General features: G+C 45.2%; 1 protein-coding gene across 1 annotated transcript in view; it reads left to right on the top strand.

Annotated features, from left to right (window-relative positions):
* ZSWIM6 (zinc finger SWIM-type containing 6) overlaps positions 1-7,778 on the top strand; it is a 209,700-nt gene extending 201,922 nt beyond the window's left edge. Inside the window, exons 11-14 of the mRNA XM_018065605.1 lie at positions 677-834; positions 1,426-1,589; positions 3,306-3,387; positions 5,049-7,778. Of these exons, the coding sequence (XP_017921094.1) occupies positions 677-834; positions 1,426-1,589; positions 3,306-3,387; positions 5,049-5,911 (1,267 nt within the window). The 3' untranslated portion in view covers positions 5,912-7,778. The remainder of the gene's footprint in view (positions 1-676; positions 835-1,425; positions 1,590-3,305; positions 3,388-5,048) is intronic.

The following is a 27,844-nucleotide window of genomic DNA, read 5'->3' as shown; positions in this document are numbered from 1 at the left end:
TGTTTTGTTTCAGTAGTTGTTCTTTTTAAGTCAACATTCTTAAAGACAGGTTGATTAAAATAAGAAATGGTGCTGAGTTTGTAAGACTGTCAAGGGACAAATACTCAGATCATTTGCACTCATCATCTGTAATGTGATTGATATAACATTTTCTAACTACAAATTTCTGAAGTATAAGGAACTAATTCTGCACAAAGGATGAATATATGGATTGGAAGTCAGTTTTGTCTTGCTTTCCCTCTCATTTTAGGAAGTTAAACTTATTCGTCTCAGCTATACAGTGATCCCTAACTCTTTATCATCTCAATCTTAAATATCCACTTCACTATCAGTTTCTTTTGATTTTTATTTTTCAGTGAATTATAAGGTTCAGAAATTTTACAGTAGGTAAACACTAAGACTTGTGTTTCAAAGCTCTCTATTGTTACATATCTTCATTTCCTTGAATATTGCCATTTTCTGGATGATGCTAAAGAAAAGAAACCCTTAGGTTTAGATAGTGAGCCATTAATGAGGTAACTTTAGCATCCGGACAGCAGAGCATAGCTGTACCAGCTCTCCCCTCACCAAGGACCTGAGCAGTCTCTCCCAGCGTGTCCTCTCTCCTCTGGCTTCCAGCCAGTCCCTGTGGCCCAGGTGGTAACTGAGTGCTGCCTGCCTTGTCTTATCATTACAGGTTGCTAGTATTGGAATCTACTGCTCCAACGGGAGACCTCACCCGCCCACACCACATTGCATCAGTTGTTCCCAACCGATACCCTCGCTGGTTCACTCTAAGCCACATAGAATCCCAGCAGTGTGAGCTGGCGTCCACTATGCTAACTGCAGCCAAAGGTACTGGGGTCATCCTGAGGTCTTGTGATTATTTCGCGAATTTGCCTCTTTAAGGGTCATGTTTTCCATCACATTCTCAGTGGTGGAGCTTATGTTGTAAAGGATTCTTTTCTTTAGGTGTTAGCTTAGGAAGCAAAACAGGTGCTACTCATTTGAGCCAACATTTTCCTCATTTAACTGCATCGTTAAACTTGCTCCTAGCAGAGTTCAGGTTTAGTCACTATGGCATGTAAATGGTGGGTGAGCTCCAGAAGCAGATTAAAAAGTTGGGTTCCATTTTTTTCTCCCTGAAATATTCACCAGAAATACATCAGTAGGAACCTGAGAGAATGATTTGCTCTCTCTTATTGGTTCTGGTTCACACTTGCCTTTAGTCACTGAGGGTGTGTCTCAATGTATCTTTTTTTCAAGGTGGAATGCACAGATATTGCAATAACCTTGAGACACTTAGTTGGGCCATCTGTGAACATCACGTGTAAATTAAGTTGTGCTTTGTGTCTTGTTCCTTTTTAAACTCCCTTTGGGTGTGTGTGTATGGTTTTTTTGTTTGTTTTGCTCTGCCTTGATTCCGTTACCCCCTGTTCACTGCAGGTGATGTTCGGAGGCTGGAAACAGTGTTAGAATCCATCCAGAAAAACATTCACTCCTCATCCCACATCTTCAAGCTTGCCCAGGATGCATTTAAAATAGCAACTCTCATGGACAGTTTGCCAGACATCACTCTTTTGAAAGTGTCTCTGGAGCTGGGCCTGCAGGTACGTGACTGTGGTTTTTCCTGGGGTGACAAGGGCTGCTAATAAAAGCATCATCCTCAGACTGTGTCTGCTTGTTTGGGTGTTTCAGTGCAGGCCCATGACTCTTTGGTGCACGGGTCTGCTAGACCTCAGGAGAGCACTGCGCTTCACATAGTCGTTCCCAGCTGAGCCACACTGCAGCTGCATGTGTAGGACTGTGCAGTTTAGAAGCCCTGTTGGTGTCTTTCAACAAAAAAAGCATCTTCTGTATTAGAGCCTTAACCTCACTGTTTCTCCTTTAATAAATGAAGAAGAGTTATTCCTGTACATGACTTAAGCTCTTGTGTGTAATAAAGAGTCAGTTGTTAGGGTTCTATTTTTAGAGGAAGTATGGATATGTATTGATGTTTTTTCATTTTCATAACAGATGGACAGTTCGTCTCCTTTTTATAACCCTGAGAAAATTAGGTAAAGGAAGAGGGATTAGGTCTGGTTTCAGCTTCAGCAAGCATGCTTAGACATATTATCAAGGACACTTTGAATTAGTTATTTAAGTAGATGTTGCTTCCTTAGAGTATCTGAAAAGATTACTGTATAAATCAGGAACTGAAAAGTTTATGTTTCTACTTTTCTCAGGGAATCCCTATTAACATTTGTGTTTTTCCCTCCATAAAAAAGCAGTAAAAGAAATTGCCACTTTCTGATTTTCTAAAGTATGGGGATTAGAATGCCCCGGTTAGAGGATTCATACAGTTTTCTAGTTATGGCTTCTCCTTTCAGTGATTAGTAAGGTTAAAGAATTAGATTACAGGAGAATGCCCTTGCCATATATATAGTACTCTACAAGCAGAGGGCATGGGAAATTATACTTAAAGCTATATGATGACATTTTAGAAGTTTCTTTTTAAAAATAACTTCATACTGTTTGGCTTATTTTTGTTATTTACCTCAGAGATATGATGCAGAAAGAGCCATTAATATGAGCTTTCTGGCTATTTGGAATTCTGGCAGATTATTCTGGTAGATTACTAGGAGCTTGCTCCCTGCTTCATTCTTCCTGGGACCCAGGAAGGAATCCCATAGACCTTTCCAAGAGAGTATTATGTTCCTAGAGGTTCTGAATCTTAAAAAATGAGGGAAGCAGAAAGATATGGGTGATTTTATTTAGGAATCTGTTAGAAAGTAAAAAACAAAATTAGATTGCTAATGATGCCAAAGGTGATTTCCTTCTATAGACTTGTGTTTATCTTCTTAATCACCAGGAAGGAACAACCAGAGGTTGAAGAAATAACTAAAACAATTATTTTTTTTAAAAAATGGAAGGTTCTCAGTCAGAATTGATTCATGAGGTGGCTCAGAGATTCAGAAGCATGGAATGTTAAAGATGGGGAGGAGAAGAGCACATGGGCCATGTTTAATGTGCCAGTCCAGCCTTTGAGTTTTGCAGACGAGAAAAGTGGTTGATTGAGTGGCTTGCCCAGGATGCCACATCTAGCCAGTCGGCCCACCAGGAGTAGAACACAAACCTCCTGCCTCCTAGGCTGGGACAAGACCAGCGAGGGAAGCCGTAGACAAATCCAAGTTCATTTGCAGAGCTTTGCTCCAAATAAGGCTCTCCATCCTCCTGGTAGTAGGGAGTGTGCCTAGTATTAATAATTTATACCTTGGGGTGAACTGTTTTCTTTTTCATTGACTTGGTATAACCTTCCAAAGCATTCTGTTACCCTGTCTTTATAGGTTATGCGAATGACACTGTCAACCTTAAATTGGCGGCGACGGGAGATGGTGAGGTGGCTGGTAACGTGTGCTACTGAAGTGGGTAGGTAGAATCAGGAGGGAGCTTCCCCAGGTGCCTTGTGGTCAGGTTCAACTTGTCATCTCCAGAAACATACAGGAACGTTTTCACTCTTTCACTTAGGCGTCACCAAGGCTCCTGCCCCTTCCAGCAACCTACAGGGCCTCCCTCCCCCCCACCCTCCCTCCCACCTCCAGTTATACCCCCTTGTACTGCTCCTGTCACGCCTGTGGGGCTCCAGTGTCTTACCTGAAATGGAATAGGCCAGGGAGTAAACCCTGTTTACTCAGTTGTTCTGTCACACTTAAGGTGTCTTTAGTAGCTTCTTGTGATAATCAGATTTACAGTTTTCATATTCCAGAAATGGAATGAATATGAAACATTGGTAGGAGGGAAACCATCTTTGAAAATACCTTCAGACTCTGGGTTAGGGGTTCACAGCACTTTAATGAAAATAATATAAAGTTATCTCGTTGCTCTGAGTTTTTCCTTCATTATCTGAGGGCATTTCTCAAGGTACTCAGCAGAGAAGTGACCACTGGGTGTGGTTTAGGTGCGCGTTCAGATGTATGAGAATTTTTAGTAGCCACAAGAAGATCTGGGCTGCACATATAGGTGCAGTTTGTGAAACCCTTCAGCCAGCTAGCTCCTCTCTGCAGCAGTGAGTCAGAACTAAAGAGCCCAGACATTCCTGGTGAGAATGCCAGCACAAACCAAATAGTGGCTGTTTAAAATGAATGTTGGTTAAACAGCCACCATTTCTTCCCGTTTGCATCAGAAAAGGATATATACCTCTTGCTGAGAATACGCTGCCACCTCAGTGTGTATCTAAAGACTGACACAGCAGATACCGTAAAAGCATTTTCCTTGTTGTTTTTCTTTTGTTAATCTATAATGGTATGTTATCTTGGAAAGCAGGAAATTGGTCTCAATATAAAAGTTATATTATCGACGTGATGCTTTAGTACATCAATACAAAGATAATACCGGTTCAAAAACTACCACACCACTACCCTACCCTGCACCAAGACAGAGGCCTAATTCCTCTTAGATTTAGTGCCTGCTTTTTAAATGGCTCACATGTAGGATTTTCCTACAGCTGAGGCACATTGATCTGTGTACTTAGAATGACGGTTAAACCTTGTCATCCATTTCAAACATTTGAGTCATCTGTATGTCTGCTTCTGTTGACTTTTTTCTCTCTGATTACAGGTCACATTTCCTTGCTTCTCTGTGTGTTTAATCATTTTGTACTATGTGTACTTTAAACTTGGGCACACACACACACATATCACATGAAGACTCCCTATCCTGGTGAGAGTTGTACTTTCTCTGACTCGCAGTCTGTAGTGGGTAACTGACAGGAGGCCCCAGTGAACTGGAACTCATTAGCAAAAAGCCATTGTCTGAAATGGCAGGCAAGCAGCAGCACAGCGCAAATACCAGCTACCGAGAGGATTCGTTCTTTATTACAGGAAGTTCATGTTCCTTAGGCATTTCACTGAATAACAATCCATCATAACCTTGTTCTAAAAGGTTGCTCCCAGGCACATTACCTTACAGGATTTTCTGGCCGGGCTCCTGTTCTGTGATAGTTAACAGTGTAAGCATTGATTAAAGAGTGGAAGTAAGGCGAGACCCCCGGGCAGCCAGTCAGTAATGGGGCTTCTCTGTGTTCTTGGCAGGTGTTTATGCCCTGGACAGCATCATGCAGAGCTGGTTTACACTCTTTACTCCCACCGAAGCCACAAGTATTGTTGCCACCACTGTGATGTCCAACAGCACCATCGTCCGCCTCCACCTGGACTGCCACCAGCAGGAAAAGCTGGCCAGCAGCGCCCGGACACTCGCGCTGCAGTGTGCCATGAAGGACCCTCAGAACTGTGCCCTCTCCGCGCTGACCCTGTGTGAAAAGGATCACATAGCTTTTGAGACGGCGTACCAAATCGTTCTTGACGCTGCTACGACCGGCATGAGCTACACCCAGCTCTTCACAATAGCACGGTACATGGAGCACCGCGGGTACCCCATGAGGGCCTACAAGCTGGCCACCCTGGCCATGACCCATCTCAACCTGAGCTACAATCAGGACACGCACCCTGCCATTAACGACGTTTTGTGGGCCTGTGCGCTCAGCCACTCCCTTGGTAAAAACGAGCTTGCAGCTATAATACCTCTGGTGGTCAAGAGTGTCAAGTGTGCAACGGTACTGTCAGACATTTTGCGCAGGTGCACTCTGACCACCCCTGGCGTGGTGGGACTTCACGGGAGGAGGAACTCTGGTAAGCTCATGTCACTGGACAAAGCCCCCTTGAGGCAACTCTTGGATGCCACGATTGGGGCCTACATCAACACGACACACTCACGGCTCACACACATCAGTCCTCGGCACTATAGTGAGTTCATAGAGTTCCTCAGCAAGGCCCGAGAGACCTTCTTAATGGCGCATGATGGACACATTCAGTTTACACAGTTTATCGACAACCTGAAGCAAATCTACAAAGGCAAAAAGAAACTGATGATGTTGGTTCGGGAGAGGTTTGGTTGATAGAACTTGTATGAATGAGGGTGGGGGTGGGATTGGGAGGGATGGTTTGTTTTTACTTGAGCCTGCCTTTGTACCCTTTTTAACTTAAAGAACAGAGCCACACCGGTATTATATGTGTATAGTTATATTGCGTTTGCAGACTAAATTGTCATGTTGTGAAAGTTTGTGTGTTTTTAATTTTTTTCCCTTTTTCTTTCGTTTTATTTTTTTTTAACTCTTCCTTTTTTTTTTTGTATGAGAGAGAGGTTAAAAAGGTTTGGTTTACACTGAGTATATGTTGTCAAGTGGCAAAAGTCCACATAGCTCTCCTGTTTTCTGTATACGTTCACAGCCTCAAAAAAAAAAAATAATTGAAATGGCTTTAAAAACCAAACAAAACACCTCCATCCTGTGATAAGTACCTCGAATGGATTCAGCTTTACTCCTTTGTAACTCATCTTTACATTTGCAGCATATTTAAACAAACCAACAAAACGAAATATTAATAGTTAAAAGGCTGACCCACGTGGCTTTGCAGTGCTGTTCGTCCAGAAGCATGGCACACGATGCTTGTGCATGTGGAAACTTAGCGACTGTCAACATACATTCTCAGGGATTTATCAAAAAAAAAAAATTAAAAAAAGAATGAGAGCATTTATTGTACTGTATATATATTATAGTATATGTCTGAATATTGAAAATATAACATTAACTAATTTATAAAAAATATTCTATGTAATGCAAAATACTTGAAGCTGCAGTAGCTTGGTTTTAAACAAAAACAACAACAAAAAAAAACTGAGAGAAAACCTATCAGAAGGACTAAAAGTGCGCCTTGCTTCAGGGTTGGCTCAGGCGGTGAACTTCATACTGGGCATCTATGCAGAGCCACCTTTTGGATTGCATGGTTGGACTGAGATCTATTGGGAGAAATTATATATGTATATATATTTATACAACTTATGTATACATATATATATGTATACACACAGACACAAGACACACACACACCACCAACAACAACCACTACACCACACATGCTTGTAACAGGCACTAGAATAAAGAGGGACAACAAAATACACAGCCAGAGCAGCAAGCCTTAGCATTAAGAGTATACAGTATGCCGGAACTGGGGTTCGTGCCTCCTAGCCTAGGAAACTTAAAAGAAATATCCTTTTGACCCAAAACGCAAAATGTTTTCCAAAACAATTGACATATGATACATTACGCCTTTGCAGTGAGCTAATAATAAGCTAACCTTTGTGCACAAATAACATTATATATATTATATATCTATTCTGCATAGGTATTTTGACTTTGTGCAGGACAGAAAGTTGTGTAGGTATGACTGTTCTACTTTTCAGTTTTCTTTCTTTTTTTTAAATATATTTTATTTTCTCTAGAATTACTCAAAACAAAAGCAGCCTTCTATCTTGCCTTGTCTTAATGCTTTAAAATAACCAAACTGGAGATCTAACTACCAAACTGTTCATTATATTATTAAATACCAACTTTGGTTACAGTATAGTGTCTTTACTTTAGCTGATGGTTCTGTAACCTTGTGCTTTTTAAAGCAATTTTTATGTTTTGGTGCAAAAGTTGTCCAGTGTCTCTTGTTCCCTTCATTAGAGAACATGCTAGAGGTATGTTTGTAGGTATTTTTGTTTAGAGGAACTATTTCATGCGCTCCATTTTATTTATTATAATAGGTAAAAAGAAAAAAAAAAGGTTGTACTTCATCACCCATGTAAACATGCTCATGAAGTTGAAAGTAATTAAGATTTGATACACTGATATCAATTTATTTATGTAACTAAATCACTGTTTTATAAACTTGTTAATGATCAACAATTTTTGTTTTGATTAAAATTAGTTTTTTGAAAGTTGATTCTGCCTCCTTTATGGTATATCTCTAATTATGCTTGAATTTCATGATTATGAACCTGGGTGTTACCACATCTCCAAGTGTTTAATACCATATTCGCTCATTGAATAATTATTTGTATACTGTTTTCTAGGCCCTGGAGATACAATGATGAATAAAGCTAGACACTGGAGCTTACTTTCTGCTTAGTGGAAAAGACAGACATAAATGAGATAATCACAAAGAGACAGACTAGTCAGTTTTCTTCAGTCTGTACACTTGGCATTTCTCCCTAATAAACTATTATTTAAGATGCTCAGTACTTAATATATTTAATAAATGCTTAAGTTGTGAGAGGTTGTTTTGCACGTGTGGTTTAAAGGAAATTACAATATAAAGGTTATGTACTACATATACATTATAAACATCTGCCCCACCCCATCTCCATCAAAAACTCATATGTAAAATGACGCGAATGCATTTTGTGTGTGTATGTGGTAAAACTGCATCATAAAATGTACCTCCTTAACCATTTTTAAGTGTACAGTTCAGTAGTGTTGAGTATATTTACTTTGTTTGAAACTTAAGATCAGAACTTACCCATCTTACACAACTAAACTCTATACCCACTGAGCAACGGCCCCCCCAACTCCACTCTATACCCACTGAACAACGGCTTTCCCATCCCCCAACTCCACCCAATACCCACTGAGCAACGGCTTTCCCACCCCCCAACTCCATCCAATACCCACTGAACAACGGCTTTCCCACCCCCCAACTCCACTCAATACCCACTGAACAACGGCTTTCCCACCCCCCAACTCCACTCAATACCCACTGAGCAACGGCTTTCCCACCCCTCAACTCCACTCAATACCCACTGAGCAACGGCTTTCCCACCCCCCAACTCCACTCGGTACCCACTGAACAACAGCTTTCCCTTGACTGGTAACTACCATTCTGCTTTCCACTTCTATGAATTTGATTGCCTTAGAGACATAAGTGGGATTATTACAGTACATGACCTCTTGTGACTGGCTATTTATTTCACTTAGTATGGTGTCCTCAAGGTTCATGCATATTATAGTATATGAGAGGACTTTCTTCCTTTGAAAAGCGATACAGTATTCCATTGTATACATATACCACAGCTTGTTTATTCGTCTGTCCGTGGACATTTGTGTTGCTCCCACCCGTAGGCTGTTGTGAATAGTGTTGCTGTGAATGCAGATGTACACATATTTCATTGATACTCTGCTTTCAATTCTTATGGATATATACCCAGAAGTTATACTGACAGATATGCTTTTTAAAGCTACAATTATTCAATTATTCAATCCCTTAAAATATTTTAAGTTTCTCTTTGACATCCAGTCTTAAATGTGAAGAAGTCAATAGGTGGAAGTTAGATAAGTCCATGATGACATTAAAATCACATTAGTGCTAAGTAGGAATAAAAATATAAACTATAAAGTGGTATGAGGATTGGTTCTTTTCTGTAAGTTTATTCTTAGTTTTTTGAAAGTTGATTTTGCCTAAGGGTCAATGTAGATTCATGTGTCTATTAAAACACTGGGACATTTCATAATAAAGTGGACTCTAATTATAAAGTCGAGAGTGGCATCATAGGAAGAATGGAAAGGTGACTTGTAGTAAAGGTGACTTGGCCAACATTCTTGAACTGCCACGAGTTCAATTCCTTGATGAGAACTGTGGTCCAGCAGACAAACTTGATGTGATATGTATGTGTTTTCCTACCTTCCAATGGACCAGTGCTGGAAAAAAAACTTAAAAAGATTTTAGTGTTGTTAAAACTTGAAGATCAGGAAGGAAAAATGGAAGAAGTGACAAGCTTAGATAATTTAAAGGTGGCAGAATGTGTTCCTAATTGAAGTCTGGGCTGTAGAATTCTGCATTTCACTGCTCTCAATTCCTGCTTTCATTTAAGAACAGAGGCTACAGTTTCAGGGGGAAATAAATGTTTCATGACTTTCAAATACTAAGTTGGATAAAAAATTATTTTTGTAGTCACAATATTTTTTCAATATAGTAGCAAAGGAGAACTGAGCTTTTTCCAAATTTCTGGAAAAAAAAATTGGCAAATGGCAGCTATTTCAGGACTTAATGAATGGTCAGTGACAAGATGGGAAGATCCAGGGAAAAAACTATCGTAATCTGATACATCTTAGTGAAGGAAATAAGAGTGAGGTAAAATTTAAGATGAACTGTTAATACACCACTATGAAGGTGGATTCAAGCTAGCAGGGGTAAGAGACTGAAATATGAAATGTATCAGAAGGAATCTGAATGGTTCACTCAGAAAGACTCTTTTGTGTACCTACCATGTGATAGGCTTGGTTCCAGGTGCTAAGACAAGTCATGGACCAAAAAATGTCCATTCTTGTGGAGCATATATTCTAAGTTGAAGGAAGACATAAATAATGAGTTAGTGATATGTATTACAAGGAAAAGCAGAGGAAAGGGTACTTTAGGTAGAGTGATCAGAGGAGATTCCAGTGAGGTGAAGCATGCAGAGACGTACCTGAAGGAAGTGAGGGAGGGAGCTGACCATGCTAATGTCTGACAGAGTATGTTTGAGGCAGAAGGAACAGCAAGTGCCAGTCCCCGAGGTGGAAGTGTGGGGCCTGCTTGCCTTGTCTGAGATCAGCAAAGAAAAGGGATCTTGGCTAAGGCAGAATGGGGTTGGGAGACTGTGAGGCAGGCAGAGAGAGGAGATAAGGCTGAAAACTAAGATTGAATAAGAACTATTTTTTTTTTTACATTTTTATTGGTATGAGAACTTACAGGGCGTCATGAAGATTTTTACTCTGAAGGATCCAAAGTAGAGGAATCTTATAACTTGTGAGATGAGACGCCATGTAGTTAGGAGGGCAAGAGGGAAGCAAGGAGACCAATCAGGAGGCTTACTCGAGTAAATCCAGGCAAGAAACAATGGCGCCTGGGCCCTATGGCATCAGTGGACACGGTGACAAGTGGTTAGAGGCTCTATATCTGGCAGGGATCGGCCATCACCTGATAGCCGATACGGCGTGTGAGAAAGAAAGGCAGCAAAAATGACTTCAAATGTTTGAACTTGAGTAACTGGAAAGTTGCCAGTAACTGAAATGGAGAATATGCCAAGTTTTTGAGAGGACCACCAGGAGTATAGTTTTGAACACATTAAATTCAAGATGCTTCTCAGAACTCAAGACATCTAAGCGGAGCTTTCAAGTAGGAGTTAGTTCACTAGAAAGACTGGGGAGTAAATGAAGATAATTTGACCCCAAACAGAGAGTCCTAACTAACAGTGCTCATCTCCCTGATTGTGACTGTGACTCAGGCCTTTGCCTGGCCTTTCTTATCTTCCTGATCTCTAACTGGTGGCTTTTCTTTAGCCCTCAGTCCTTTGAGTGTGTCTTATTTTTGTTCTCTATATTGACTTCATGCTCTTAAAATACTTTAATCACAGCTAGGACACAGGCATCTGGTTCTCACAACTCACAGCTCTCCATCAGAGGAGGACTGTCTTCTCTTAGTTCCAGTCTGGAAAATCCCGAGGAGGACCCCCTCAGGGCACAGCCCCTGACATAATGGAGAAGCTCAAAGGCACAGATGTGGCCAAGGAGGGGGTCCTGTTTACTGGGGTGTGGGATTCCACAGAAGGGACATTTATTTTCAACTCTGTAAGCATTAACTTTGGTGTCTTCTATGTTAGGAACCGGGCTTCCCTGGTGGCTCAGATGGTAAAGAATCTGCCTGCCATGAGGGAGACCTGGGTTCTATCCCTGGATCAGGAAGATTCCCTGGAGAAAGGCATGGCAACCCATTCCAGTCCAGTATTCTGGTCTGGAGAATCCCATGGACAGAGGAACCTGGCGGGCTGCAGTTCATGGGGTCACAGAGGGTCAGACATGACTGAGCGACTAAGCACGTTAGGAACCATGATAGCCCACTGACGGACAGCCTATGAATATGACTGCCTTACGAACATTTTGACTTGCTCCTGCCCTGTGCTGTCCTTGGTAAGAAAATGATGTTTCCAACATTTTAGAGAATCTTGAGTTGCTTAAAAGTCAGATAAGGAATTTATGGTCCCTATTCCTCCCTACTTTTATTTTTATTTTTCTTTTTTTTTCCCCCAAACTTTTTATTCTGAAATTCTCAAACATACAGAAAAGTTGAAAGAACAGTGAAAAATGTTACTTCCTAAATGTCCGCATGAGCTGTAAAACTTGAAGCATGTTTTGTGTTTGTAGATTTTGTGACTCAGCGTGATATGGTATGATATGAATTGCTCCCATGCAGAGAACCCAGTTCTAAATAGAAAAGGGCCTCGTTCCTCTTCTCTTCACATCAGAGCCAAACTTGAAACAGCTTCCTATTGTATGCAGGGAAACATATGAAGAAGAAAACAAATTTGCTTTTCAAAACAAACTGCCTAATTTCAAACTGTGTGAACAATTAGGACACACCTCCAGCTCTACTGATAAATCCTAATTTAAAGCACGTGGGACATTCCAACATAAGTATATACTAAAGAATTTAGTTTTTTCCTCCTTGGATGGTTTTTAAAGGGTTGCTGCCTTATAAATGTGATCCTTTAAGTAATACAAAATGTAAGAAAAGATGAAATATATTTCAGGACGGTTTGAAGACTGCTTGCATTTTAGAATAGTGTGATTTGCATATTCACGCAGTGCAAGGACACTGTGGTCCTATTACACAGTGTTGGTTATCAGCACCATCACTGCAATAATGATGGTGACCAGATCTTCTACAACTGAAAACACAAAAAAGGAACCACAACAAGACGGGTAGGAGGGGCAGACTTGCGATATATACTCAAATCCCATGCCCTCCTGGGGTGGGAAACCCACACACCTGAAGCTAGGTATCCTGCAGAGCTTCTCCCACAGGAGTGAGAGTTCTGAGCCCCACATCACACTCTCCAGCCAAGGGGTCCAGAACAGGGAAGAGGAACCTCCAGAGCACTTGGCTTTGAAGGCCAGCAGAGCTTATTAATTGTAGGAGCTCCACAGGACTGGGGCAATGCAGACTTCACTCTTAGAGGGCACACACAAAGTCTCATGCACATGGGGACTCAGGGCAAAGGCAGTAATTTGATAGGATCCTGGGTCCGACCAACCTGTTGGTCTTGGAGAGTCTCCTGGAGACGTGCGGGTGATTGTGGCTCACCCGGGGGACACAGACACTGGGGCTGCACACACTGGGCAGCATGCAACCTTGTGAACACCAGGGTTGCCATCTTGGCTCTTTGGCACCAAGGCCCAGCCCCACTCAGCAGCTTGTAAGTGTCAGTGTGGGGATGCCTCAAGCCAAACCATTAACCGAGAAGGGCCACAGCCCCATCCATCAGCTGCCTAAAGAGCCCACTGCCGCTGCTAGATGCAGCTTTGCCCACCAGAGGGCCAAGACCTAGCTCCCGTTCCCCGCCCCCGCAACAGTGGATGGAAACTGGACCCTCCCACCAGAAGAACTGCACAAGCCTCACTCACCAGGGAGCAGACACCAGAAGCAAGAAAACTGTGACCCAACAATGCAGGCCAGACCCTACCCTGGGCCCAGCTGGGCCCCAGCTCCAAACAACTAGGAGGAAAATGCAAACTTTGGGACACCCCAGGTCCCATACCCAACATCCAAAGTGTGTCAGAAACCACCACTCTCCCCACCCTCCTCATCTGGACAATCTGCAACAAGCTCTGGATCCCTGGGCCCTGCAGCCACGATTCCACGAGTCAGCTCTGTCTGTGAGTATCCAGCCAGGATCTGGCTTCACAGCCCAGAGTGTGGGCAACAGGCCCAGAATCTTCAGGAACCTGGCTCCACCCACCAGTGAGCCAGCACTAGATCCAGGGTCCCCTAGGAGTCCACAACCAGCCACCTTATGACCAGACCCCACTAGAGAGCAGCTGGCAGTGTCTGCACAAGGCAGGGCCTGGTAACCTACTGGACTAGGGGCCAATCAATCTACCAGAGCACCCATCCACAGAGTCAGCCCACTGCAACGGAAGGACCCAGCCAGAACTCAGGGGGAACCCCTACAGTGTATAGCTTGGGTGATGAGAGGGGAACACACTGTAGAGACACACAGGACGCCTCCTACACAGGGTCAGTTCTCCAAGGTCAAAAAACAAAACTAACCTACCACATACATAAAAATAGAAATAGCAACTTAGACAAAGGAGATGGCAGAGGAATATGCTCCAGAAAATGGAACCTCCCCCCCCCACCCCCCCGCCAAAAAAAGTTCTTCTTCCAGAAGAACTAAATGAAGATAGGCAATCTACCGAAGAAAGAGCTCACAGTAATGATAATAAAGATGTTCAAAGAACTCAGAAGGAGAATGGATGCACAGAAGTTACACGTTTTTTTAAAAAGAGAAAGCATGAAGAACAATCAGAGATGAAAAATATAATAACAACTAAAAAATATAATAACTAAAACTAGAAGGAATCAATACTAGAGACTAAATGATTCAGAAGACTGGATCAGTGAGCTGGAAGAAAGAATAGTGGGAATCACTGCCACCAAACAGAACAAAGAATGAAGAGAAATGAAACACTCTGGGACAACATCAAGGATACTAATATTCAAAGCAAGGGGTGCCAGAATGAGAAGAGACAGAGAAAGGGCCTGAGAAAGTATCTGAAGAGATAATAGCTGAAAACTTCCCTAACCTGGGAAAGAAAAGAGTTGCCCAAGTCCAGGAAGCACAGGGTCCAGAACAGGATTAACTCAAAGAGGAAGACACCAAGACACATTGTAATCAAAATGACCAAAATTAAAGAGAGAATACTAAAAGCAGCGAGGGGAAAGCAACGAATAACACACAAGGGAATTCCCATAAGGCCAGCAACTGATTTTTCAGCAGATTTTCTTCAGGCCAGAAGGGAGTGGCATGATACATTTCAAATCATAAAAGGGAAAAACTACAACCAAGAATAATCTACTCAGCCAGCCTCTGATTCAAATTTTATGGAGAACTCAGAAGCTTTACAGGCAAGCAAAAGCTAAAAGAATCCAGCCCCACCGAACTAGCTTTACATATAATAAGGAACTTGTCTAGCGAAAGAGAAAAGGCCACAACCAGAAACAAGAAAACTGCAGAATGAAGAAATCTCACCAGTAAAGGCCCTGGTGGCTCAGATAGTAAAGAGTCTGCCTGCAGCACCAGAGACCCAGGTTCAGTCCCTGGGTCTGAAAGATCCCCTGGAGGAGGACATGGCTACCTATCCAGTATTCTTGCCTGGAGAATCCCATGGACAGAGGAGGCTGGCAGGCTACAGTCCCCAGGATCACAAAGAGTCAGGACTGAGCATGGGAGGGGACACAGGAATACGGATAAGGAAGCCCAGTTTTAAAGATCATTTTTATTTTACCTTCACATCCTACATTCTCCATGGAGGGCTGATTAGGAAGCAAGGTGGACCAGGAACAGGTTTGGAGGATGGGCTGCCGGCTAAGCTGGACACACCCCAGCCATCAGAACCGTGCCTCTTTCTCTTGGCAGAATCACTTCTCTGTGATTCCCGTGTAGCACCAGGAAAACAGCCTTTTCCATCACAGTCAGGGAAGAGCTGTCACACACAGACGTGGCACACAACAGTTAGAGAATACCTATGGGCTCGAGGCTGGGTGGGCTCTCTCTGGGGGAGAACCAGTAGAGACAGAAAACATTCAACCAAAGGGCTCTCTTGGAACAAAATTAGACAGGGATGCTGCTTCCTATGACAATCAGTACATTAACCCACACATGCAGCACTTACACAAATGAACAAGTGAGCCTGAAGAAAATCAGCAGTAAACCCGGAGGACACGAGCCCTTCCTAACATCACCCTGAGTGGCCCAAATGGTTTCCACGGGTGCTGCCAGCTGAGGTTCCCAGAGCTGAAAGGGCAGCCGCGTCTGCGTTTAAATCATTCAGTTGTGCCAGATGATCAAAGCTTTTCGTCTTTTACATGTCGTACCTCAAACCCTCAGACCCCCTCCACGGCCGTGAGACAAAGCCCCTGAGTTTTCCTACTGGGAACCAGTAAATTGAATTTGTGGATGAAATTTGCCAAATCAACTTTGACTGCTGTCACTTTAGGAGATTCAACCAAAGGGCTCTCTTGGAACAAAATGACGCTGTGTGAAAACTCTTTAAACAGCCAAGCAGAGACTTCATGCACAAGGCCCGCTTGCCCTTCAGGTCCCCTGGGTCTTCATGCTGGCCCTGCCAGTGGTCCAGGTGGAGCTCAGGAGCAGGCAGGGGCGTTCTCTTTATCTTGATGACCTTCTCAAGGGTCTCTTTCTCTGAGCTGCTGGTCTGACAGCTCTGAAGTTCCACCACGTGCTTTATAAAGACCGGGTCTTAGAGGCAGCGGTTTTCTCCTCTGAGGCCTTCCTGGTGGGACTTGGTCATGCTGTGCACAAGAACGTCTGCGGAGAAAGTGGCTTCCTTTATTTGCAAGGTGTTTCCAACCGGCTGTTCTCAGGCCAGGTCACAGATGACGTCTGCTTCGCTGGCTTGGTGACTCAGGAGTCCCTGCCTGACCCTGTTCAAGTGCAGTAAAGAGGAAACCAGACACACTCTGGGTTTTTTGTTTCTTTTTAATTAAGGAGACATTTAAACATAACTGACTGTTACCCACCAGTTGGTGCTTGTGGTTTCAGTAACTCCAGAGGGAGAAAGGCTTGGTGCCTGCTGGGCAGTGGGCAGACACAACCTTTTTACAACAAATCACCAAACACAAGTGCTTGGCTCATCTTGCTCCTCAATTAAAGCCATGATGGTTGTGAAGCGTGTAAGCCTAACACAGAGATTGTGTGATGTGGAAAAAGCTTAATTTCACCAAGAGAAGACTCGAATTCTCTGAGGCCACGTAAAGCTCAGGGGAGGGGGCCTTTGTCCTCGGGGCAGGTGGATGTGCCAACAATGCGAGGCCCTCCCCTGGCTCACTGAATCCTCACCACCTGCCTCCCTCTGTGAGGCTGCAGTGTGGAGTCTGAACTGCCCGTGAACACTGTTGGAGTGAAAGGCATTGCTAGGGTTCTGCCCTTTCCTCTGACAAGCCAGGAAAGCCATAGCCCCACCAGAAGCAGAGACGGAAATAAAGAGACAGAAACTCATACTCCATCTTGGACGATGCTGCGAGGCATCCTGTGACCCCGACCAGGGCTGTAAGTGGAGCAGGAATGTTTAGGGAGGAAGTGTCCACCTGCAGGTCTCAGACAAGCCTGGAAGAGCAGAATCCTCTCACACACCTCAAAGGGCTCAACTGCCCGTCCTTTGTTGGAATCAGAGGCATTAGGATACATCAGCAGGCGGTGGGAGCTCACATGGCACCTGCCTGGAATCGGGAAGTGGCAGAGACGTGAGGCCAGTGGAAGAGCACTCATCTCTGAAGGGGGTAATTTGTTTGAGAGGATGGGAGAGACTCTGACAGTACATCGCCTTGTGAACTGCTGATTTCACATATATACAACGCTGTGACCACACTATTTCTGCAGGTCTGAAACCCAGGCTGGGCTGCCCATGGGAATCTCCTTCGAAGGGCTGGTCCAATAAGAACTAGCCTCACTGAAAAATAAGGAATAGTTTAAAAAAGAATGAGTATAGAATCTATCCAAGCACATTACAAACAAAACACGAGGCAAGGAGTAAGGGAAACAAGTGATCAGAAACAGGCACCAGAAACATATGGCCAAAAAGTAGGTGAAATTTAGACATCACAGTGAATTCAAAAAATGTTACAGGTTGATTTAAGAGCTCAAAGCAAAAACATAAGAGCTCAGGGAAGAACCAGCTCTTATTATTATTATTACCACAACCACCATCATCTCCTTATGCTGATTTATTGACAAGCAAACCTTAAAATGTGCCCATGCAGTTTAGAGTGCTTCTATGTATTAACTGATCAGTTGTCACAACAGCCCTATAGGGGAGATGCTCTTCCTTTACTCAGTTTAAATATGAGGTAACCAAAAGGGCATGACAGAGGATGATAATGGTTGGATGGCATCACCAACTCAATGGACATGAGTGAGCAAGCTCCAGAGTTGGTGATGGACAGGGAAGCCTGGTATGCTACAGTCCATAGGGTTGCAAAGAGTCAGACATGACTGAGCAACTCAACTGCCTGAAAAGTATTGAACCAATTACTGTTAAGTAGAATGAAACCCTGACTTAAGAACCCTAACTTTTAACCACTAGACAGATCCTAGGAACTGGAGAGTCCAGGGAGGACACAGAGAGACATGAAACCTGTACTGGAGTAAGCACAAAAAGGATTAAACACTGATGAAAATATAAGACAGACACAAAGGCTTGAAAAGCAGGCAAAATGAACTGGAAAGGAAGAGGTGGACAAGAATAATATGAAAACAACAGAGACATCTGTTCAAAGAGACTTGCAAGCAACAGTTAGAACTGGCCATGGAATAGACTGGTTCCAAATAGGAAAAGGAGTACATCAAGGCTGTATATTGTCACCCTGCTTATTTAACTTATATGCAGAGTACATCATGAGAAACGCTGGGCTGGATGAAGCACAAGCTGGAATCAAGATTGCAGAGAGAAATATCAATAATCTCAGATATGCAGATGACACCACCCTTATGGCAGAAAGGGAAGAAGAACTAAAGAGCCTCTTGATGAAAGTGAAAAGGGGAGTGAAAAAGTTGGCTTAAAACTCAACATTCAGAAAACTAAGATCATGGCATCTGGTCCCATCACTTCATGGGAAATAGATGGGGAAACAGTGGCAGATTTTATTTTAGGGGGCTCCAAAATCACTGCAGATGGAATTAAAAGACGCTTACTCCTCGGAAGGAAAGTTATGACCAACTTAGACAGCATATTGAAAAGCAGAGACATTACTTTGCCAATAAAGGTCCGTCTAGTCAAAGCTATGGTTTTTCCAGTAGTCATATATGGATGTGAGAGTTGGACTATAAAGAAAGCTGAGTGCCGAAGAATTGATGCTTTTGAACTATGGTGTTGGAGAAGACTCTTGAGAGTCCCTTGGACTGCAAGGACATCCAACCAGTCCATTCTGAAGGAGATCAACCCTGGGATTTCTTTGGAAGGAATGATGCTAAAGCTGAAACTCCAGTACTTTGGCCACCTCATGCGAAGAGTTGACTCATTGGAAAAGACTCTGATGCTGGGAGGGATTGGGGGCAGGAGGAGAAGGGGACGACAGAGGATGAGATGGCTGGATGGCATCACGGACTCGATGGACGTGAGTCTGAGTGAACTCCGGGAGTTGGTGATGGACAGGGAGGCCTGGCGTGCTGCGATTCTTGTGGTCGCAAAGAGTTGGACACAACTGAGCAATTGAACTGAACTGAAGTAATTTTAAAGCCAGGCTTGGATACAGCCTCATGAGCCTGAAGTCCACGCCACTTTTTTCTTTATTTTTTGGGGGTTCCATTTTGGCATATTTAGCTTGGCTCTGAGCTCCCTTTGCTGGTCTCCATGTTGTCATGCTGAGCCTGTCTGAAGAGACACTTGCCATTTTTTCTCATCATAGAACTTTTAAGGCCCTGATGAAAATCACCTTCTGTTAAAAAGATGTCTTCCTTGGTCTCATCCCTACTTCACCCGGCCTCACCTCTGGTCTCTCACCAGGAACCATTTGCCTCCTTATAAAAGTCTCTCCTCTCTGACTTCTGAGATGTAATGTGCACGACTGGAGGGAGAAAAGTTTGTCATCAAAGAAGGCTGGGCAAGTGCTGAGGTCCACAAAGAGGGTCAATTAAAGTGGCTGTCTTTTTTCTCTGCAGATAACCTGCAACCCACTGAGGCAGGAACAACCTCCACAAAGGACTTGGGATGTAAACAATGGCCTCTTTCTTATTGAATCTAAGAGCTCAATAGAAGCCTCAGACTGAGACAGGGGAAGAGTTGGCTGGTGAATCCTTCCAAACCACTTCATTGCTATGTGCCTTGCAGAATTCTGGACTTTCTGAATGGGCTAGATGGGTTAGCTGCTGTGAAATGAGGTCAAATATTGGTGATCAGTATTGGGTCTTTAGTCCCTTCTCATATTTGTGAATGTGTGCCTTGGTGTGAATCCATGCAATCCCCTGCCAGGTTGACAGTTCCCCCAGTAGAGCGTTTGGCTTCCTGCTGAAGGCAAGCTGGGGGTGGTGTTTTCTCCCACTAGAAGGTTCCACTCAGAACAGAACCTATCTCAGTTCTGTTGTTCTGGAGCCAAAGTTGCCATCTGGCTTGAGGTTGCCAGACGAAGCCACCTCCATATCTAACAGCTCTCCTCTGGCTTCTTCCACACTGAGTCTTCTGGTCCCTTCCATGGCCTGGCATGCACCTGCCCTCGTTCTCAGTCACATCTTGGCTCTCCGATGCCCCCCGCCCTGAGAGACAATGTGGGGCAGGATCTGTAACTGCGCCGGTCACTACGTAAATGCTTCATTTTTCCTATCGATTAGTAGTCCTGTTATTGAGGACCACTAATACCAAACACAGCACTAGGCATTTTACAAGGAACAATTCATAACAGCCTTTTGAAGCTGGTGTTTGAGGTTTAAAGAAGTTTCAGGTACAAGCATCTTTCTACCTGACTCCAAATCTATAATTTGTTCAACTGGGTCACCATCTTATTCTGTGTGCATAGTGACTCTATGAGGTACTTATTACTATCTTTCTCCTACATCACTAAGCATGGTACTATGTTTGAATCTAAGTGGACTGCCTGAATTGAAAATCAGGAACTTAGGTTTTAACTACACACCTTTATATTTTTTCTTCCTCCTCCTCTGTCTTTCAAACAATACAAGTGTTAGAGACACAGTAGAAGACAGGATTGGCAGAGTTATTGAGGGAATGTGGCGGTACCGCTTCCTCCTTTGCCCTCTAAGATCTGAGGGACAAAAATCTGTTCTGGGGCCATTGGCCTAGGTATTGCATTTGGGAGTGGGAATCTCTGGGCACAAATGAGACAAATAAAAAGTCATGAAGCTGTAGATACTCTAAGTAAGGTCACTTTCTTCCATTCACATGGCATTTTTTGAACCATTTCACAAAAATAAAATAGGTCTTCCTAGGTCACTAGATGTCATCACTAGTGACGTGGACAGTTTTTAAGAGTCTGGGATTTCTCAGGTCTCTCTGTCTTGCTTTGAAAAGATCCCACCTTGCAGTCCTGCTTCTGATGTCCCCCACTCCCTATAGCTAGAACCCCCACAACCTCCTCAGGTGTCCCATAAGTTGCAGACCCAGGCATGACCAGGGCAAAGAGGTGTTGAATATTTCAAGGTCCCCCAGCCTGAGGCTCAGCATCATTGCTTAGTTGTTGATTGGACCTACGTCTTGAATTTCAGAGTTGTTACTGAGCCAGAATCCTCACTATGGGCCATAGGAGTCACGCCAGGCTTCAGCTTTATCCCCCAATTCCTGTTGTGGTCTTATGAACATACCCTCATCCCTTTCCAGGGCTGAGCCCCGTTGGTTCTTTTAGGACCTTCTTCTAAGAAATGGGAGGATACAATTAACCACAAGTCTGTACAGGGAATTTTAACAGATGTTACTTCATTTTATCTTCATAGAAGTCTTAGCGATTGGCACAGCAGGACTAAATAACTGGCTCAAGGTTACACAAGTCCAAATCTTCCTGTTACCAGAGGTCTGTGCTTTCTACCACAACATGGAGATAACCCTGGTTTCGCTCTTTTTGGTAAAGCAGCCCTAAACACTGAATTCAAAGGTTACTTTACAGGCAAAAGTATCCCCCAGGGTTCAAGCAGCCATGATATTTTTTTAAAGACAGTTTTAGTGAGATGTAATTTACATGCTGGGGCTTTCCTGATGGCTCAGCGGTAAAGAATCTGCCTGCAATGCAGGAGCCGCAGGAGACCTGGGTTCAATCCCTGGGTCAGGAAGATCTCCTGAAGGAGGAAATGGCAACCCTAGTATTCTTGCCTGAAAAATCCCACAGATCCTGAAGAGGATCCTGGCTGGCTACAGTCCATGGGGTTTCAATGAGTTGGACACGACTGAGTGTACACACACACACAATTTATATGCCATAAAATTTATCCATTTAGAGTATACAATGCAATGATTTTAGTGCATTTTACGGAGCTATGAACTATCACCATAATCTTAAAATATTTTGAGTCACTCCAATAAGTAACCCCATGCCCATGTACAGTCACTTCCAATTACCCCCATCCTCTGCCTGAGGTAACCACTAATCTACTTTCTCCATATATAGATGTGCTTATTCTGGACATTTCACATAAATGGAATCAAAAGTGGACTTTCATGCCTGGTTTTCTCTACTTAGCACTGTCTTTTCTAGGTTCATCCAAGTTGTATGCACCAGAATCCCATTCCTTTTTTATTGCTGAATAATATTCCATTGCATGGGTATATCTCATGTTTTTATCATTCCTCACTTGGATTGCTTCTACTTTGAGCTATTGTGAATAATGCTGCTCTGAACATTATGAGTGTTTGTGTAGACATGTGTTTTCAGTTATCCCGGGTGGATGCCTATGAGTAGACTTGCTGGGTCATATGGTAACTATGTTTGACCTTTTGAGAAGCTGTCACACTGTCTTCAAGTGGCTGCACTGTTTGACATTCCTGCTCGTACAAGGATGCTAGCCATGGGTTTTTTAAAAGTCATTTTGATAATGTTTCTTCATCCACGACAAGGAGCTAATAACATCTACCCCACCTCGTTCTGGTGAGGCCTGAAGAACATCATATACAAAGAGGGACTCTCTCAGGCTCTGGGGTAGAGGTATCACTGAAGGGAGGCATTTGATTCCCAGCAAAGGGGACACACAGCTCATGGGCCACAGCCATGTATGTTCAGGGCTTTCTCCAGCCTCATTTTTTTCTCTGGCTAAAGGTGCCTTAATGAAATCTCCTATCATAGCAAGAAATGGAGACACCTCAGTGACCTGAGAAGTGTTGATCGGGGGGGGGTCCACCCAGACAGCACGCAGACTGCCAGCACCTGAGGCAGCTCACAGGCCAGCTTCCTCCTCTAATGTCACTGGGCAGCGGGGCTTCTTTGGTCTTTCTCTGTCACTGAGGCTCTGCATGAGCCCCAGAGGTGTGGGCTGAGTGGGTTCTGGGGTTACAGTGAGCTTCCTGTTGGTTCTATTCATTGGTAACAACTTAGGAGTGAGTTCTAGAGCTCTCAGCTGTCTGGGAATACCATGCATCTTCACACTTGATCTGCCACCACTGGGCCTGGAGACCCACACCCACCAGAATGGAAACCTGGGTGGGTGCCGTGCCCTGGACCTGGTACCGAGGCTTGTTATCCACTGCGGGGGGTTGCCCAGCAGGAGTCAGGTCTGGTAGTTGGAATTTCTACCCATGGACCCAAGATTTAACACTGAAGGCATGACAGCATCTTGTGGCACAGAGTTTGACTAGTGTTGCAGCTTGGCAAGATGCAGATTTCATTTCCAGCAGCGCCGCTCAGCCAGACAACCCAGGACCAAGTGTGAGCCTCTCCCCATCTGAGCAGCCTCACTCTCAACTCTTGTCTTTATTCCTTTAAATTCTTCTACGGCAGCTGCTCCCTGGCCCCCAGCCTCTTGCTCTGAGTTGGTCCCAGGGTTCTCCTTTTATTGTGGCATGTGTGGAATATGGCTTATAAGAAGCCCCAGTTGTATTTCTTCAGACACTGACATGATGCTATTATCATGTCTGACTTAGAGGCCAGAACTGTCCTTCTAAGGACTGGAGATCATCTCTGCACAGAGGCTTTCTAACAGGCTGACAGCTGGGAAGATTGGAGGCCTCAGGAGACCTGCACCATGTCCAGTATTCCTCATCATTCATCTGTCAAAGCCTGTGAAAGCTACACTAATTAAATCAGCACATAATGAGAGGATACTGGGGTCTTCCCAGGCCTGTAGAAGCATCTACTTCCTAGTGGCGTGATCAAGGATATTAACAAAGTTGATGGAGACACAGGGGGAGACTGACTTGCAAGGGAACTCAGAAAAGGGGTCACCTGCAGAGGAATGGGCCATGTGGTTCCCCTGAACAGAGGGGAGAGAGGGCGAGCCTCAGGATTGGGACATCAACATCTCAGACAGGGTGCTGTGAGCACTGCAGACACTGGGAAGGGACCACCCCGTTCTCTCCCAGCCTCTCCCTTTGCTTTCAACACACGGGCAGCCTGACTCATCCCCAGGCCACCTGTGATGATACCTGGATTAAGTCACTTTCACTGAGGAAGATCGCTGAGGATACAAGAGAAGACAGACTGTAGAGCCACAAGGACAGCGTCTAGCCTTTGGACTCTTGGGTCTCCTGGTGAGCTGGCTGCTGGCATCCTGCCCTGGCCATGCCCTGCACCTGTGGCAGGCTGCCTTTCCAACGCCACCCATGGCCTTGGAAGGTAGCCAGGAAATGATGAGCTGACAGGCGGGCCAGCGTCAAGTGGGGTGACCAAGGAAGGCTGTCCTGGGCATTTGGGGTTTTGATATTTAAGCCTAGAGAGATGTCTTGCCCATGCCTCAACTACTCTCAGTCACTTCCATACTGTTTGTTGTTGACTCATGCCAACAGCTCCCCGAGTCTCACATCACTGTCCTTAGTCTGTAGGTGAAGGGGCTCAGATTCAGAAATGTGAACTCCCCATGGTCACGCTGCTGGGCAGAATACGGACTCCCGCTTTACTTTGCATGGAGGCCCCAGTTGAAGGCCTGGAGGTATCTGACCCCCTAGCCCTGGTGCCTCCTCCCCACTGCCCTGACCTCCCCAGTCTAAGCCCTGCCCGGGGGTTGTGCAGCTGCGGCCCTACTGGGGGAGAGGGGATTTCAACTCGTGCCCAGGCTATTCACGGAGCACTCTGCTGGCCGGTTCCTGCTTTGCTGCGACAAGAGTGGCTGCAGGCATTGTTCTCAGGGGCCTTAGAATGGGAGGGGCCTCTGTGAGGAGAGGTCACAGCAGCTACTCTGGTGTCAGGGCAAGGCATTCCTTTGTGAAGGCATCAGCTTCCCTGGGAAGGAAATGCACGCTGGAAAGGCTCACTGCCAATAAATCCTCATCAGCACGAGGTGGAAGAAAGACCGTTTCCACGCAGATGTCCATGGGGGAAGGGAGGAAAGCAGACATCCTGTCCGGGAGGGAAGTTCGGATTGGGGTCACACGCCCTGCGGGCCTTCAGCTTGGTTCTGAAACCCAGGATTAATCCTTCTGCGGAGCCCCACCCCGGCTCTCATCTTCATCATCAAAAGACCCAGTGACATGGTTTCTGGTTGGGGTCTCTGACACTGAGAGACCTCAGTGTATCCTAGAACATGGGCCTGGCCCTTCCTTTGCTCCCACACCTGGCCAGGGCACCACCAGTCCAGTGGGGGCCCCGAACTTCTATGAATAAATGTCATCAGCTGATCTGCTGAGCTTGACTTGATGAAGTGTAAATCTCTGCTCTACCTTGGGCCTTCCTTCCACGATCCTGGATCATCACGCGTCTTTTCCACTCAAGCTCAGAGTCACCATCCAAAACAGTTCATAGATTTTCACTGAAAATCTAGTAATCTAAATCAAAGCTCTATTCACTCATACATTTCAAATCTCTGCCCCTGCCTGCCCCCTGCAACTCTGCACGCACACACACACACACACACACACACGCACGGGCGCACACACGCACCCGCCCTTTCCTGGCAAGGCTTGGTCTTGGGTGCCTGCAGCAGGGAGGATCGCGTCCTTGTTCCACCTCCTGCCTTACTGCTGTTCTTTCGGCTCTTTCAGGGTATAGCCTGGGGGAAAGGGGGGGTCTTTGAGAAAGCGTGCATAGACTCCAAACGACGAGGTTATGATCTGGAGTCAGGGCACCCTGGGCCTATTCCAAATGTGGCATGCTTTGTGGGGTTTGAGGGGATTGCCCATTTGCAGTGACTCACAATGGGCAATTCCTTCTCCAACAGGCTTCCCTCCACTTCCTGGTTCCAGAAGCCCATCCCTCCATCAGCAACCTCTCCTCCCTCCCTGCCTTCTCCGGCTGATGCCTTTGCTAGGGCCCCTCAGAGACAGACACCACCTCACCTTCCAAAACGTTCCCTCTGGCTCAGCCACCTTCCATTTATAAGCCAGGAATACGTTTCTACCTCCCTAATTCCTGGAGATGTGAATCAAGCTCCCCTCTAGAAAGATTTCCTTGAGGACCTCCTCACTTGCCTCCTCACTCACCGCTCCCCCAACAGCCCTAGACAGCTGTCTCTAAAGAAATCCTTCCAACCAGCCTCTTCTCTGTCCTGAACTCCAAACCTGTTCTCCAGCATTCACCCATCATCACCTCCAGGCTACGGATAAGAAAAGGCACTGTGCTAGGAGACCCAACACCTTGCTCTATAGGGTGGAGTTTGAGCATCTATTGTTCTCAGTTTGGGGGCCTCAGGCAACACTGAGAAACAGGAAGAGCCTTGTCTAACAACTGGTTATACAAGAAACTCCCAGGGAGACCATCACCCACAAGGTCAGCTTTCATGACCCTTCTGAAGGCTGGCAAGTTGGCAGTGCCCCCTCACCGGTGGAATTTCCAGGCCCCATCCTCAGCTTATCTTTGCTTCCTGGATGGATGTCAGTCTCCATGAGAGTCCAGCATTTCCAATTTTGACCTCACTGTGGGAGAAGAGGTGAAGTGGGGCTGAAATGCTTCCACATCTAGTGCAAGCTGCCCTGGCCAGAGAACTGGTCAAGGAAAGACAGCAGGGAAAGGGGCAGGACACAACCACCAAATAAATGGCGAGGGAGCGTAGCCATCGGGACGTGATCAAGACCAGCTGGAACCAAGGTGGCTTTGAGAATAGTCTGGTCATTATATCTTCATTGTAATGAAAATCACTCCCCGTTACATCATGACAGTTTCAAGGCAGACCCTGAGAGGCCAAAAAGTGGGCAGTGGCCCAATTCCTGGGAAATTCCCATCCTATCTGAAATAGTAGGAATATGCCTCCCACTTGTTAGCAGTATGAAATCACTCAGCCCATAAAATCCAGGAAACCCATTCCCTGGGGTTGCTCTTTCTGATATGCTCTGTATTCTGCCTACAGAGTATGCCTCCAAATAAACTCGATTTCATTTTTCTTTGGCTCGCTCTTGAAATATTTCCTAGGCGAAGCCAAGGACCCTCACATGGCTGACCATCCTAGAGACTCTTGCAGGTCCCAGGACGTGACGTTCCCCTCTCCTGTGACATCGGTCAGCACCTCAATCTGAGGGATGTGAAATCTGGAGGGAGGTCAGGCTGGGTCTTTGCTCTGGTATTCAGGGCTGGCGTTAGTTTTGACTGAACGACTAACTATCTGGTGGATCTTGACAAACACCTTAAGGGCTTCACCTGAGGAATGAAGCTGGGACTTGTGTCTGAGGGCTCATCCAGAGTCAAAGTCAAAGGAAGCACAGGTGGGAAAATGTGGCTTGCTGCCTGGTTGCTCCAGGGTGTCGTGGGCCTAAAGTGTGTTGGTGGCTCCATGAGCTGGAAAGCTGTCTCTCGGCAGACCTGATGGTGTCCGTCTGAGCTCCAGTTTGCTCCTCCTCTGGCATTCCCCATCCCAGAACCACAATCCAGGGGAGCCCCGACTTCTCCCCACTCACCCAGGATGAGTCCAACAAAGTCCCAAGGACTCTGCCTCCAATCTTGAATCAACTCATCCTCTCTTCTGCTTAGCCCAGGAAAGACTTACCTTATATGTCACCTGGAGTCTTCATCTTTCTGACCGTTGGCTTAAACCTTTGTCACCGGACCCCAAGGTCGGTTGAGTCAGTCCCCAACAAGGGTCTTCCTGCCTGGTGTTCTTCAAGCCAATAACGGGACCAAATTTGGTTTAGGAGCCAAGAAATCTTTGTTTTTTGGACAGAAACAGCTCCCAGCGGGCTCTAAAGCACACCCAGCACATGCACCTGAGGCTCCCGGCTCCCCCGGGTTCCCCACGTGCTCCTGGCCAGGCTGTGGGCGGGGCCACTGTACAGGGATCTCCTGGCGGAGGGGGCGGAGTTCCCTGCGGCTGGAGACCCCTGCGGCTGGAGACAGGTGCTCTGCTCAGGCTCCAGGCAGCGTCTCTGCACACCACCACCATCCTA

This window comes from Capra hircus, chromosome 20 (genome assembly GCF_001704415.2).
Source record: "Capra hircus breed San Clemente chromosome 20, ASM170441v1, whole genome shotgun sequence".
In the NCBI taxonomy this organism is placed as follows: domain Eukaryota; kingdom Metazoa; phylum Chordata; class Mammalia; order Artiodactyla; family Bovidae; genus Capra; species Capra hircus.
This window is presented reverse-complemented; position numbering and strand designations above follow the sequence as displayed.